We start from the raw sequence: 15359 nt of genomic DNA, 5'->3' as shown, positions 1-15359 counted from the left end.
CCATAAGATGTAAGCCGCATGATGGAAGGGACTTTGAGTGCCTTGTTAAGTGACAGACAATAAATACTTGCTGAATGAGGGCCGTGTGCGGTGGCTCACGCCTGTAATCCCAGCACTTTGGGAGGCCGAGGCGGGTGGATCACAAGGTCAGGAGTTCAACACCAGCCTGGCCAAGATGGTGAAACCCCGTCTCTACTAAAAATACAAAAAACTTAGCCAGGCGTGGTGGTGGGCGCCTGTAATCCCAGCCACTCGGGAGGCTGAGGCAGAGAACTGCTTGAATCCGGGAGGCGGAGGTTGCAGTGAGCCGAGATCGCACTACTGCACTCCAGCCTGGGCGACAGAGTGAGACTCATCTCAAAAAAAAATACTTGCTGAATGAATTAATAAATTGAAAGATCACCGAACTGTCTATCCAAAAGCTTTTCTGGTCCTAACATACGTCTTGATTTTCTCTGTGCTATCTGATATTACTGATCATAAACAGACTTGCTTCTTCCTTGTCTCTATGACACTTGTATCTTAGTCCTTTCTCTCCACTTGTCTGGCACTTTTCCAAGAGTTCTTTTCTTCCTTTAGTCAGATGTGAATATCCTCCATGAATTAGGCTTTGGTATCTTCTCCTTTTCCCTCTCAATCTGGTTCAATAATAAATAAAAGTTATTACCCAAAAGGCACTGCACTAGGTACTAGAGCGAGGAAGGTAAGTGTGGTGTCTCAAGAAACTTAGAAGTAAACTTTCTTCCCTGCAGAATTCATCTCTCCTAACAACTTCACTATGAGCTCTACTGTGTCTGTGACAATAACTAATGGTTACTGAGTATTTACTATCAGCCAGAAAATTATCATTTCCCTCTGAAAAAGGTTTTCTTTTCCAACGTTCCTAAACTTAGTAAATGGACTATCGTGTCTCAGGTTTAAAATGCCTTCTACTTCATCTTTCACTTTTTTTGCATGTCTCTATTTTTGTTTTGTTTTGTTTTGAGATGTAGTCTCACTCTGTTCCCCAGGCTGGAGTGCAGTGGTGTGATCACGGCTCACCGCAACCTCCACCTCCCAGGTTCAAGTGATTCTTCTGCCTCAACCTCCTGAATAGCTGGGACTACAGGCACACATCACTATGTCCAGCAAATTTTTTAGTAGAGACGGGGTTTCATCATGTTGGTCAGGCTGGTCTCAAACTCCTGACCTCAATTGATCTACCCACCTCAGCCTCCCGAAGTGCTGGGATTACAGGCATGAGCCACTGCGTCCGGCCTGCTACAAAGTGCCCCTTTCTTAAATAAAGTTTTCTTTCAGCTTTCTGTCTCTCTTCTTTTTCTCTAAATTTTAACAGTTAATGGAGAACACATTTCATAATTGATACTATCTTCCATTTGCTTAACAAATGTTCCTCTTTTGCTTGTCAAAAGTTTTACCTTACCAGATAAACTATACACTTTGAGAGGGAAGTAACTACATTTTCCACTTCCTTTTCTAGTCTCACCAATTCTGAGTATATAGAAGATGCTCAATAAAGTCTTATTGCTTACTGGCTTTTAAGTAGTGAAAGAAATCATGCTTTGTTCCTGCATTCTCTACTTTTACTCAGTAACTTTACTCTTCAGGTGAAACTGCTTCACCTAACAATCACCACTCTATTCTTTGGGTTGTTCTTTCTGATCTCATTTTATACCTAAATACATAATTCTTAATATGTATTCCTGAAACTTCCAAGTTCTCTAAACCCTGGTGGATTCCGGCCTCACCTGGTCTTCTCTTCTCTTTGGTCATGAGTTGCTGGACCTTCCTTTGCTCTTCTTGTTCTTCTATTTTAGCCTCTTTGTGAATCTGTTCGATAGTTTTAGGCCCTTGATCTGCTCTTCGAGATACCCAATTGCACTACAAAAGCAGAAAATAAGGTTATCTGCCAGATAAACTGAACATTTTTTAAAATTTAAAAATTAGCAATTTTTACTACTGGAAAAGTACAAAATACCTACAAAAGCTGTATTATGGCAGTTTCTCATGTATCTTATAGATGACACTATGAGCAGTTTAGGATTAGAGCTAAAGGATTAAAATCTTCTCAATCAAAACTGGCCAATTGTATACTACATATTCCAATAGCCAATGGATACAAAGAACAGGGTGAAAGACTGGCCCAAATTTATTATTATATTTTTAAGCATGGCATATATTTCTCTGTGGACTAAATGGATTTTATCTGTATCAGTATTTTGTACATTTGAAAGGAGGAGAGAAAAATAAAAATGATGAGGATTCCTTGGCCTTGCCTTAATCTGTGGGATTACTACTCAGATCATATCACATTCCATAGGGGTTCTAAGTCAAGGATGACTCATGCTTTTATTTCTCCAATATTATGGTTCTGATATTCTACACAAAGGTCCATACCACTCTGCCCTTTGGTTATCCCCTGTATTAAGGACAAAATAAGTTGTCACTTTATACTTCTCCCTTCTCTTTCTAGCAATAGTCCCAACATCTGATATAAGTATAAGTGGTTGATAACATGGGTGAAGACAACCACATCTAGTCTTAGCAAGATAAAGAATCATCATCAATGCTATCTGGCCTGGTGGAGGAGAAATAAGAGGTAGGGCTTTGTTCACTTTCTCTAGTGTAGGGCTTGATGTAGTACATTCCCTGTAGGAGTGAAACTTACAAAGAGTAACTCCCTGTAGGAGTTAAACTTAAAACAGAGAAAAGTAGTAGTAACAAAAACTGCACCCGGTTAAGAGAAATGAGAAAAAAAAAAACACAAAAAAACAAACAAAAAAAAAAACCCAGCAGCAGAATAGGAGGGTCACAGGAAAAACAAAAGAGAAGAAAACACCAATATCTGAGCTGGGCACCTTACGTAATTATTCCATTGACTCTTCAACAAATCTGCAAGGTAGGCAACATCCTCATTTTAGAGATTAAAAATGTAAGGCTCAGAGAGTTAAAGGTATTTATTGTGGAGATGAGACTTGCTGATTATTTAGCTCACAAAGACTAAATTTAATTGAATTTACATTTGAATGGAGTTTGAATTCAGAATGGCTGACTACCAATTGCAAGTGGCTGGGCGTGGTGGCTCACGCCTGTAATCCCAGCACTTTGGGAGGCTGAGGCGGGCAGATCACTTGAGGTCAGGAGTTCCAGACCAGCCTGGCCAACAGCGTGAAATCCTGTCTCTACTAAAAATACAAATATTGCCCAGGTGTGGGGGCATGTGCCTGTAATCCCAGCTATTCCGGAGGCTGAGGCAGAAGAATCATCTGAACCTGGGAGGCGGAGGTTGCAGTGAGCCGAGATTGAGCCACTTACTGCACTCCAGCCTGGGCGACAGAGTGAGACTCTATCTCAAAAAAAAACAAAGCACAAACAAAATTGCAATATGGTTTGATAATCAGAATAAGGAGAAGAAGCACGTAACTGGCAATAGGCCTTTTGTCCCTTCTCAGAACTCTCCCACTGAAAGTTTGCCAATTCAAATTCTGAGTCCTGAAGCAAAAGCACTATCTTTACACATGTAAACAACAGGACATCCTTCCCCAGCCCAATTCCTTTAAAGAGACTGGACCAGCAGGCTTATTATTATTTTTTTTCCCACTCACCAGCCTTAGGTCTATAACATCTTGAAGCATGAACCGAATCCTAGATGAGGTTTTTCTTTCTTTCACAATTTTCTCCATCTGATTAAAGTACTGGTCCATACGTGGCTGCAAGAGACAAAATCATTAGTACTCCTGTCTGAGAAACTTAAACGTAATTTTACCAATTTACAGTTATTTATTTATGTAGTTATCTATTTATTTTTTTAGAGATGGGGTTTCACTCCGTTGCCCAGGCTGGAGTGCAGTAGCACAATCACGGCTCACTGCAGCTTCAACCTCTCAGGCTCAACCGATCCCACCTCAGCCTCTCGAGTAGCTGGGACTACAGGCACGTGCCACCGTGCCTGGCTAATCTTTTAATTTTTTGTAGAGACAGGGTCTCATTATGTTGCTCAGGCTGGTCTTGAACTCCTGGGCTCAAGCAATCCTCCAGCCTTGGCCTCTCAAAGTGCTGGAATTTCAGGCATTAGCCACTGCGTCCAGCCCATGTAGTTTTCTAAATGGTCTAGGAATATCAATTTATAGCCAAAATATAATGTGGTAGAATTTTTATTTGTATTTTTTTGAGACAGGGTCTTGTTCTGTCACCCAGTTGGGAGTGCAATGGCTCAATTATGCCTCATTGCAGCCTCAATCTCCTGGGCTTAAGTGATCCTCCTGCCTCAGCTTCCCAAGTAGCTGGGACCACAGACAGGCATATGCCACTACACCCAGCTAAATTTTTCTGTGTGTATGATTTTTTGGAGATATGAAATCTCACTATGTTACCCAGGCTGGTCTCAAACTGCTGAGCTCAAACAATCCTTCTGCCTCAGCCTCCCGAAGTATTAGGATTATAGGTGTCAGCCACTGTGCCCGGCCATATGGTAGAATTTTTAGTTGTTCATATGACCACCTAAAATAAAGACTACATTTTTCTAGGCTCCTGGCAGCTGGCTTTGGTCACGTGATTAATTATAGGCAATAATATAAATGGAAATGTTATGCTATAGCTTCCTAGGGCCTTCCTAAAGAGACCAGAGGGGCCAGGCATAGTGACTGATACCTGTAATCCTAGCAATTAGGGAGGCCAAGGCAAAAGGATTGCTTGAAGCCAGGAGTTTAAGACCAGCCTAGGCAACTAAGTGAGACCCATCATCTCTACAAAAAGTAAAAAAAAAAAAAAAAAAAAAAAAAAAAAAAAAAAAATTGGGTGACAGGGCAAGACCCTGCTACCTTTTTTTTTTTTTTTCCCTTTTTTTTTTTTCAGATGGAGTTTCACTCCTGTTGCCCAGCCTGGAGTGTGATGGCGCAATCTTGGCTCACTGCAACCTCTGCCTCCCGGGTTCAAGCAATTCTCCTGCCTCAGCCTCCCAAGTAGCTGGGATTACAGGCATGTGCCACCATGCCTGGCTAATTCTGTATTTTTAGTAGAGACGGGATTTCTCCATGTTGGTCAGGCTGGTCACGAACTCCTGACCTCAGGTGATCTGCCCGCCTCAGCCTCCCAAAGTGCTGGGATTACAAGCATGAGCCACTGCGCCCGGCTGACCCTGTTACTTAAAAAAAAAAAAGAGAGAGAGAGAGAGGTGGCTGTGTCTTTTGCCCCTTTTCCTACCTTCTCTGGTGAGAATAATTAGGACAAGGGTTACACTTTAGGAGTCACAGAATGTTAAGCTGAAAGGACTTACCTCAGAGCTTTGTTTACATAAATAAGAAGTAAACCTCAATCTTGTATAAACCACTGGGTTTTCTGTCACAGCTAAGCATAATCCTAGCTGAATCAGATGTTATGGAGCGTTTCTGACATTATTTCTTTGAAGCATTTCTAATTTCTATACCCCTTAAATAGCATACATTATTACAGTATTTTTAATGATTTCTTATATTATGGTTAGATGGCTGTGTCATCAATTAGAGTATAAACTCTAGAAGCACTACTGGGTCTTCATTTCTGCACTACCCTTAGGCCATAGTTTTTCTTTGCATATTTCTGTTCCCAAATTGGGAAATGGTTACAGAAGAAGAAAAAAGAATATGGGACAAATAATCTGAAGAATCTACAAACTGGCTTTTACACAATTTGGGACCCTCCTCACCTCTGACTCTAATGGAAATGTAAGGAGCACGATGGTTGAACACTGACAATGAGACGGGCAAAAGAAGAAAAATAAACAGCCTAGACCTTTGGGAAAAGATAGAACTATTCTGTTGACAGTCTAAGTTCTTTTGCAACTGACAAGGAGCCTTTGCGAAGGTTTCTGAGCTTTTGGATTTTTACCTTTGCTTTTTCAAAGTCCAAGTCTTTGCCAATGGTGGTGAGCAGGCGACACAGGCACTCTAGGGATTCTTCATCATGGTTCTTTAGCAGCTTCACCACACAGTCATGCATGATGGCTTCAGTCAGCATTTTGAGTTTAAAGAGTTCTCCAATAAACTTGATGTTGCCAATGGATCTCCGCCGGGCTTTGTCCTTGGCTTCTTCCAGTTCATCATGAAGCCTTGTCCTCTCCTCTGGCTGTTGTGTAAGGAGGAATAATAGCATCTTGATGATGAAAGTTGTACTGCACAATAAACACTGAGATTCATGGGGTCAGAATCCCCATGAGAATCTGATAGCAAGTGTAGAATCTACTGCTCAGAAAACTGAACTATACCCATCCATTTCAGATTTTTGGAACTCAGTGACCTGACTCAGGCTTAGATTGAGTGGCTGGCATGGAAAATTGAGCTGTCCCCTATATTAGGCACTAAAAGGAACAAAGCATTCCCCTAAACATTAATATGTTGTTTCTACATGAAAAAAAAGGTCATAGGTCCCTCTTAAGGTAGCAGGGAGATGCTGTATCTAGCTTCCTGAAATTTCTACTTTACAGTGCTCAAAGTGTACAAGCACTATCTTTCTATGAAAATACTTACAGCACTGGCAGCCTCAAGTTCTTTCTGCTTCTTCTCAAAGACATCATCATCTGCTTTATCTTTTTCAAACTCCTTCTGGCAACGGTTCAGTAGCAGCTTCCGGAAATTCACTGTGTTACCAGGCTTGTCTGCCATGGGTACTTTCAGCTACATCCAGACAGGAAAATAAAAAAAATCAACAAGATTACTTAAAGACATTAAAAATATCTGTTTGCTTTATTGTATGAAATAATGCTGACTGAACCACAGGTAAGCATTCTATAAGAGGCAAACAATATAGCTTCAGGCATTTCATGATTCAACAGTAATATGTCTTAAATTTTATTTAGAAAAGACACACATTCCTCTCATATAAATGTACTCTTTTTTAGCCATGCTTCTAGCTAACATGGAAATCCTTGTCATATCATTGCAACTATAACCCTGAACTTATCTAGACCTTATTTAAACAAACAAACAAAAAAACTGTGTAGAGTTATTACTTCTTTTTTTAAGAAGTACCATTGTAGTAAGTATTTTGGTTTAATAGAACACACAAAAATGACATAAGACAAGGGAGAATTTGCTGGTTATCGCAAAACTGTTGTAGGTGAGATCCTTATTGTATTTATGCAGAAGTTGGGATACTGGGGGATTTTTGAGATATCTTTTCATTGGGGAATGTCATAATGTTAGCACTTACCTTGACTATAAATATAGTATGTTTACTGCTTATTGCTTATGTGCCATGAGAATATACTAGTTCTCCAAAAGTTTGGAAGCAAGATCCTTACAAGGTTTCCATCCAAATCCAATAATAATTGTTTTCTAATAGTTGTAATAGCTCAAGGTTACTTGTAACCAAACACAGAGACATTCTTATGAACATATTTAGAATATAAAGACAGTAGACTGCAGCAGGGATTCTACTAAAATATTCTAATTTACAGATGACATCCCTCTGAGCACCATTTTGAACAGCTATTTCATAATATGATACAACGGTTTCTCTGGGATCACAAAGTGGCTCCCAAAGTTCTGAAATGTATGTATGGTCTTTGCCCTAGGTATAACAGAAGATCTTTGTGAAAACTGGGTACACTGCATCCATACTCACAAAATAATTAATGTTATCAACCAGAATGAACTTGGTCAGCTGTTGATCAAGGCTGGATGGCTAGAGAAACTTCCTGAGAACTGACGATGATGATGCTAGAATATTTGTACTAGAACTGATGGCACACTCTCCAATGTATTCCCTACGATGTATGAAAGATCATTTAACAGATCCAGTAATAATCAACCATGTGTTACACTGCATATTTCCTTTCAGCAGGAGACATTATCTTAGGAAGAGGGGAACATTTTCAGATAATTTTTTAGACAACCAGAGAAAAGGCTACTGTATCCTTAACTCCAAATTTAGGCTACATAAATGCAAGCAACTATAGATAATTTCACAGTCAGGCCTACTCTAAAGTCACACAAGTCAGCCTTCAAGAAAAGAAATGCTACATGAAAGCAAGAGTTTTCCAAAGCAGAAGCCAAAAGTTGATTCTACCTTCCCTTATATAAGACCCAGAATACACAATAATGGACTAAGAAATACAAAAGAGAACCAAGAAGTATATTCAAAAGCAGGTTGGCATACAAGAGCACCAACATGACATTACATTTTAGAACTAAAGGTTCTAAACATCAGCAGTTATATCCAATTTGTTGCTTTATAGGAACATAAGTTAAACCAGCCACAAAATCCTAGCCAGCATCTTGGCATATTTACCTCCATCATCTGTATTGACATTAAGTGTATAACTGACTGACAAGAAAATAATAGTCGGGCCCACAATCTATCATCTCTAAAGAGATGTTTCCTACATTACAGATTTACTGTGTAGAAAAGAGAGAAATGAGGACAACAAACAATATGAAAATCTAAGCCACTGCCATATGGTGAGAAGTGCAGGGAAGACTATTTTAGAAGAGCTGGGTTAAGTATCAAAAGTTTTGCTTACTTGCTATATAAACAAAGGCAATTCTTTTAATCCAAGTTTCAGTTTTGTCATCTAAAACAAGGGAGGTACAGCCTCTATGTCCATCTGAGAGGGCAGCTTGAGCATTCAGCATGGAAGCACTTTAATAAGCCACAGATAAATAAGCTGTAACTGAAATCGAAAGAGTGCTGGAATATGAGTCACGAAATCAGAAACTGAATCCCAGCTCTTTAATCTACTATGTAAATTTGAGCAAGTTACCTCACTGAACCTCAGTCCCTACACCTGCAGAATGAGATATTCCAAAATGACTGTAGATTAAGGAACATGATAAAATAGCTGGTGAAAAGGGAGCTCTGGACATAGTCACAATCCCAGCTCTGCCATGTGACTTTGGCCAAGTCACTCAGTTTCCCCAAACCTCTATTTCAAAAATGGGGTGAGGTATTATACCTATCTCTTAGGAGGTGTTATTGGGAGGATCAAATGAGGTATCTAAGGAAAAGCAAATAGTGGCTGACACACAGTAAGGGCCCAATAAACAACTAGTATGGCTATATTAAACACTTCATTTGACAGGCCTATGATTAAACATTAAGAGTAACCTATATTGTAATAACATAGCTATCAAAGAAAGGATAAAGCAAAGTTAGCTCACTAAGCAATAAAGAGAAAATCACAAAATGCAAGAGAAACAAAAGTCTGCTATCCCAAAATAATGGTCAAGAGGAATTTCACATGAACTGGGGCATAAAGAACATGTAATCAGGCATAAACTTTTCAGATATATTCACGTGGAAGTATTAAAACTGAATAGCAGAATGACTACAGATTTACAAAAATGTATCTCTGAATGAATGAATACCTAGCTATACAGCTCCTTGAAGACTTGTTTTGGAACATGATCTTAATACCCTCTGGGGATGGTTGACAGGGCTGTGGAAATATGGAAAGGGGCCAGTGAGAACATATCCTCTGAGAATAGTGATTCATGGTGATTTTCTTTTCTTTTTTTTTTTTTTGTCCTTAGGGGATGGTAAATTTGACAGGGCTGTAAGTGAGCACTTGTTGTCTGCTGGACGCTGGGTGGTCAAGAGACCCACTGAGATTGGTTAGTTGGAACAGAACATGAAGAGTGGATACCTTAATCTGCTTGGGCTGCTATAACAAAATACCATAGACTGGGTGGCTTAAACAATGGAAGTTTATTTCTCATAGTACTGAAAGCTGCGAAGTCCAAAATCAAGGTACTGGCAGATTAAGTTCTTGGTGAGGACCCTCTTCCTGGCTCGTAAATGGCTGATTTCTCACTGTATCCTTACATGACAGGGAGAGAAACAGCTCAGGTGTTTCCTCTTCCAAGGGCACTAATCCCATTGTGTGGGCTCCACCCTCATGACCTCAACTAAACCTAGTTACTGCCCCCCACCCACCTCCTAATGTAATTATAGTAAGAGTCAGGGCTTCAAACTATGATTTTTCAGAGACACAACAGTGGACAAGGCAGATGCATGCAAATATGATCATGGATAATAGCAAGAATGAAAGGTATGTGACAGTGAGAAAAGGATCTATTTAGACAAATGCAATTTTCACTTAACAGTCCATGATCAACACTAAAATGTGTGTGTTTAAATGGGTTGTTCGGGACGGGTTTCTTTTTCTCAGGGAGCAAGGGAGTCGGTGAGAATGTTTTAGTAAGGCTGCTTGATAAGCTGAATTCACTAGAAAGCACCTACCTTTTTATTTTTACACAGTAGTAAACTAACAATGTGGCATTAGTGTAAAGAGACCCATCCACATACAGGTCACTCAGCAATCTTAGATATGAATGTTGTCAGCATCAGGTAGTAATTTTCTTCAAGCAACAGGGCCTATACTGCTGACATATTTGTTAGTATTGAGGGTGGACATGCTTATCCCCAAAAGGATCAAATTCTAGAGAATCATCAAGGGTTGTCAGCAGTGTAGTAATTATGGTAATCAAACAAATGAAAATGGAATGGTAAGTCCTGGCCTTGGCTTGGCATGTTCAGGATTTTCAATGCTGTCTCAGAACATAAAGATGTTAATGGCAACCCATGGCCCAGCAGTAGTTTTGCCCCCAAATCACGTGCTAGTCTGAAGTAAAGTATTTGTAATGAATAGGATAATGTAAGCAAATGGCACCTCTGTGCTAACTCTAAAACTCTGGTTTCTAGAGGATAGTTTACTTTAATTTTTTTTTTTTTTTTTTGGAGACAGTGTCTCCCTATGTTGCCAAGGCTAGTCTCAAACTTCGGGGCTCAAGTGATCCTCCCACCTGTCTCCTGAGTAGCTGGGATTATAGGCATGTGTCACTACTCCTGGCCAAGGACAGTTTGCTCTTAAATGTGAAGTAAATAGGCCGGGTGCAGTGGCTCACGCCTGTAATCCCAGCATTTTGGGAAGCCGAGGCGGGTGGATCATGAGGTCAGGAGATTGAGACCATCCTGGCTAACATGGTGAAACCCCGTCTCTACTAAAAATACAAAAAATTAGCTGGGCGTGGTGGCGGGCGCCCTGTAGTCCCAGCTATTCGGGAGGCTGAGGCAGGAGAATGGCTTGAACCCGGGAGGCGAAGCTTGCAGTGAGCCGAGATTGTGCCACTGCACTCCAGCCCGGGTGAAAGAGCAAGACTTCGTCTCAAAAAAAAAAAAAAGTGAAGTAAACAGCAATATGGTAATTTAAAAAAAATTGTTTAATAAACCAACATAACTCTCAGGTCCATGGTGACATACTATTTTCTATCAGTGGTTATATCATGACCTTAGGCAATTTAACCTGCCAAAACTGTACATAATACTCTGCATACTATGAACACATCTATCAAAATGGATCTCTGTTAGATATACCTGAAGAGGTATAGTGTTAAAGGATATGCACAAGATTCAAAAGGGAGTGGTCAGTTATGAAAGTATAAGTCATCTCTGATCATTTTTTCTTCAACACATTATAAAATCTTCCATCAGGACAGTTACAAATCCCTCCTCCTCCAGTTGACCAGTCACTCGCTGTTGCCCAAGGCTGACTTGTCATGTCTGCAATTCCGGGCTTTATTTTTTATGGGATTTAACTGCCTCTCTTTTTCTCTCGGGTGTCTCTTCCTATTCTCAGTCCTGTCATTCTCCTCATGTTTTGCTTTTAAACACTTAAAGTGGCAATACTACAAGCTCTGTATCTGGCTTAACAGTATACAGAATGCTTAAAAATCTGCCTTTAGTGCCATTCTTTGTAGCTGAGGTATGTATGTCTCCCACAGCACAGATAAAAAGTAACAAAACTACAGTCTCAGGGCATAAAAGAAACTCTTTCAAGTTGGTTATTCTTTCATTCAGGCATTTACCTACTCACTCACAACTATTACCTGCCAAGAATCATTCTAAGCACTGGGAATTCAGCAGTGAACAAAACAGAAAAAGTCCCTTTCCTTGGAGTTTATATTCTAGAGGGGTTCTGAGATGAGGATTCTCATTTCACTTATAATTAAGACAAAAGCACAGCAATTTAAAGTTTCAATAATCCAATTTAAAATTGTACTTAAGTACAGACTTAGATACAGGACATTTCTCTTGTCCACTCTTCCTCACCTGCCACTTAATTCAGATGTCCTCCTCCAAAAAGAAATGCTGAATTCTAGTTAAATGCTTTATTATTCATGAAGGGAGTCTCACAGGCCTCTTCAGTCATTTCCAGTTGAACTAGCAGAAGCAGCAAAATACTCCAGAGGCGGAGTTGACCATCTCTTATGATTCCCTCAAGCCTTGTATGGTATGCCTTAGTAGAGCTTGGTGGACACAGGCAGCTGCATATATGGATGGATATGTACATATGTATCTGTATGTGTGTGTACACAGGACTACAGAGCAACGAGGGAAAGCTGAATCCATTATATCAATTTCCTCTATAAATCTAAAAGAATCTTTCTTAAAGGCCTACCCTTTAAGACTTCAAGAAAAAATTAACAAACAAAATAATTTTATACTCTAGGATTCACCTTATCACTGCAAAGTTACAAAAGAGGTTTTAAATGGAGGTGTGCAATCAATGTGAATGACATGGAAAGAGAAAAATGACTTGACAACTGCTCTAAACATTGAGAACACATATTCTCCTAAATCTTACAATCTCAACAATCTAGGCTGGGTTTTTAAACCTCAACACTACTGACATTTGGGGTAGGATAATTATTTCTTGTGGAGGGCTCTCCTGTGCACTATAGAAAGCTCAGCAGCATCCTCACCCCATACCCACTAAGATGCCATACCAATAACCAAGAAGGCCTCCAGACACTGCCACATGTCCTGAAGTGGGGGTGGGAGGGAATGTCCCTGGTTGAGACCAGACTCCCAGATACTAGTTCAATTTTTTATTCACTGTCTTCAGTTTCTTTGATTCTGTTGGGAGGTATTATTTTTCAAGCTAACAATTACCTTAAGGGAATTCTTTTAAATGCCTGTGGTCTAGAGGTTTGGAAAATGTTGTATACAGTAGATCTTTCCTGTCTGATTTCACAGGAAACATTAGCATAGTAAACAGGGGCTTGAAGGAAACAAATCTGCTTATGCCAGCATTGCTGAAACACATATTAACAGCTCAATTTTGGGCATTTCACTTTTGGGCAACACTGGCCCGTGGACATGTCATCTTAAAAAACCAATTGGGTAGATTCCATTTCTTTTCTTTTCTCTGTCTTTTTTTTTTGAGACAGGGTCTCGCTCTGTCACCCAGACTGGAGTGCAGTGGTGCAATCTTGGCTTACTGCAACCTCCACCTCCTGGGTTCAAGTGATTCTCGTGCCTCAGCCTCCCAAGTAGCTGGTGTGATAGGCATGCGCCACCATGCCCAGCTAATTCATTTCTTTTCCAACAGTACAAAATAACATAGCACACACTCAGGTATCCATTGTCCAAATGTGTCAAATCTTACCATTTTGCCATATTTGTTTTAGATCTTTTGCTTAAAAAAAAATGTGTGTGTGTGTGTGTGTGTGTATACACATATATTAGAGACGGGGTCTTGCTCTGTCACCCAGGCTAGAATGCAACAGTGGCATCATAGCTCACTGCATCCTTGAACTCCTGGGCTCAAGTGATCCTCTTGCCTCAGCCTTTGGAGTAGCTGGGACTACAGGTGCATGCCACCACACCCAGCTTTTTCACACTTTTTTTTTTTGAGACAGGGTCTCACTATGTTGCCCAGACTGGTCTCCAACTCCTAGGCTCAAGTGATCCTTCCATCTTGACCTCCCCAACTGGGATTATTGGCATGAGCCACCACAGCTGGCCACTTTTTCAGTTTTTAAGATACTAAATATTACAGTAAAACTTAAAAGCCTATAGTGGTTTTTAAGCTTTTCACTCTATTGCTTGTTTTTGTTTCAAAAATTTTTTAAGGTTCAGCAATAAATTATGAAAAAGCAAACTCCATAAATACCACCAGGTATGGTAACCAGGTCAAGATACAGAACACTGAAAGCTTCTCAGAAGCTCCTCTTAAATTTCCTTCCAAAGCACATCCACAACCCCCTGTCTCCAAAGTTATACAAAAGCCTCCTAGACTTTTATAACTTTCTTGCCTTTTTTTTTTTTTTTTTTTTTTTGAGACAGAGCCTCACTCTGTCGGCCAGGCTGGAGTGCAGTGGCATGATCTCAGCTCACTGCAACCTCAACCTCCCTGCCTCAAGCAATTCTCCTGCCTCAAGCAATTCTCCTGCCTCAGACTCCCAAGTAGCTGGGATTACAGGCATGGGCCAACATGCCCAGCTAATTTTTGTATTTTTAGTAGAGATGGGGTTTCACCATGTTGGCCAGGCTGGCCTTGAACTCCTGACCTCAGGTAATCCACCTGCCCTGGCCTCCCAAAGTGCTGGGATTACAGCTGTGAGCCACTGCGCCCAGCCTTGCTTTAGTTTCACAAAGAAAACATGCAACCTTTAACACTATAGACAGGTATCCCCAAACACCAAAGTTAGTTTTTGTTTCATTTTTGAACATTAAATAACAAATCATTTAGTATCTTTTTGGGTCTGCCCTCTTTTACTCAAACTTACTCTTGTGAGAATCCATGCCCGTGTAGTTGTACTTCAGATTCACTGTCCTTGTATAAACATGCTACGATTTACCCATTCTACTATTAACAGGCATTTTTTCATTTTTCTTTCCTGTATAAAAAATGCTACAACATTTTTGTATATATTTCCTAGCATATGAGATATGTATGTTTATTGGTTGTGTATATACCTAAGAATTGAAATGCTAGTTATGGCAGAAAAACTTCAGCTTTAGTATATAATGCTAAACAATTTCCAAAGTGGCTGTTGCAATCAGTATGCGAGAGTTCTTCTTGTTTCACGTTTGTAAATATCTGGTACATTTAGCAATTTGATGTTATTGCATAGTACATGAACATCTTCAACATTATTGCCCAATTGCCCTCATAAATGGTTGTATTCATCTTTAAAAACATTTAAAATGGGATTTTTTTTTCAATCTAGTGGGGGTGAATTTTACAGAACTATGGTTTATCTTTTCTTAGTTTATCACTTCCCTAATAATGAATAACATTGAATGTCTTTTTTTTTTTCCTTAAAAAAAAAAAAACCACGAGATACAGGCGCAGGATGTGCAGGTTTATTACATAGGTATACATGTGCCATGGTGGTTTGCTGTACCTACTGACCTGTCCTTTAAGTTCCCTCCCCTCAACCCCCATCCCCCAACAGGCCCTGGTGTGTGTTGTTCCCCTCTCTGTGTCCATGTGTTCTCAATGTGAAACTACCACTTATGAGTGAGAACATGCAGTGCTTAGTTTTCTGTTCCAGTGTTATTTTGCTGAGGATGATGGCTTCCAGCTTCATCCACGT

At 40.0% G+C, this 15359-nt stretch overlaps 1 protein-coding gene across 44 annotated transcripts in view; it reads right to left on the bottom strand.

Moving 5' to 3' along the window:
* EIF4G3 (eukaryotic translation initiation factor 4 gamma 3) overlaps positions 1-15359 on the bottom strand; it is a 368231-nt gene that overhangs the window by 50965 nt on the left and 301907 nt on the right. For 43 of the 44 annotated variants that reach the window (XM_063594267.1, XM_008967038.4, XM_034957340.3 and 40 more), the window contains 4 exons: positions 6504-6650; positions 5866-6102; positions 3606-3710; positions 1749-1881 (listed from right to left, as the gene is read on the bottom strand). In XM_063594267.1, the coding sequence (XP_063450337.1) occupies positions 1749-1881; positions 3606-3710; positions 5866-6102; positions 6504-6650 (622 nt within the window). Of the gene's footprint in view, positions 1-1748; positions 1882-3605; positions 3711-5865; positions 6103-6503; positions 6651-15359 lie in introns of those variants that run through there. The other variant, XM_034957425.3, reaches the window with a different exon arrangement.

This window comes from Pan paniscus, chromosome 1, assembly GCF_029289425.2.
Source record: "Pan paniscus chromosome 1, NHGRI_mPanPan1-v2.0_pri, whole genome shotgun sequence".
NCBI lineage: Eukaryota > Metazoa > Chordata > Mammalia > Primates > Hominidae > Pan > Pan paniscus.
This window is presented reverse-complemented; position numbering and strand designations above follow the sequence as displayed.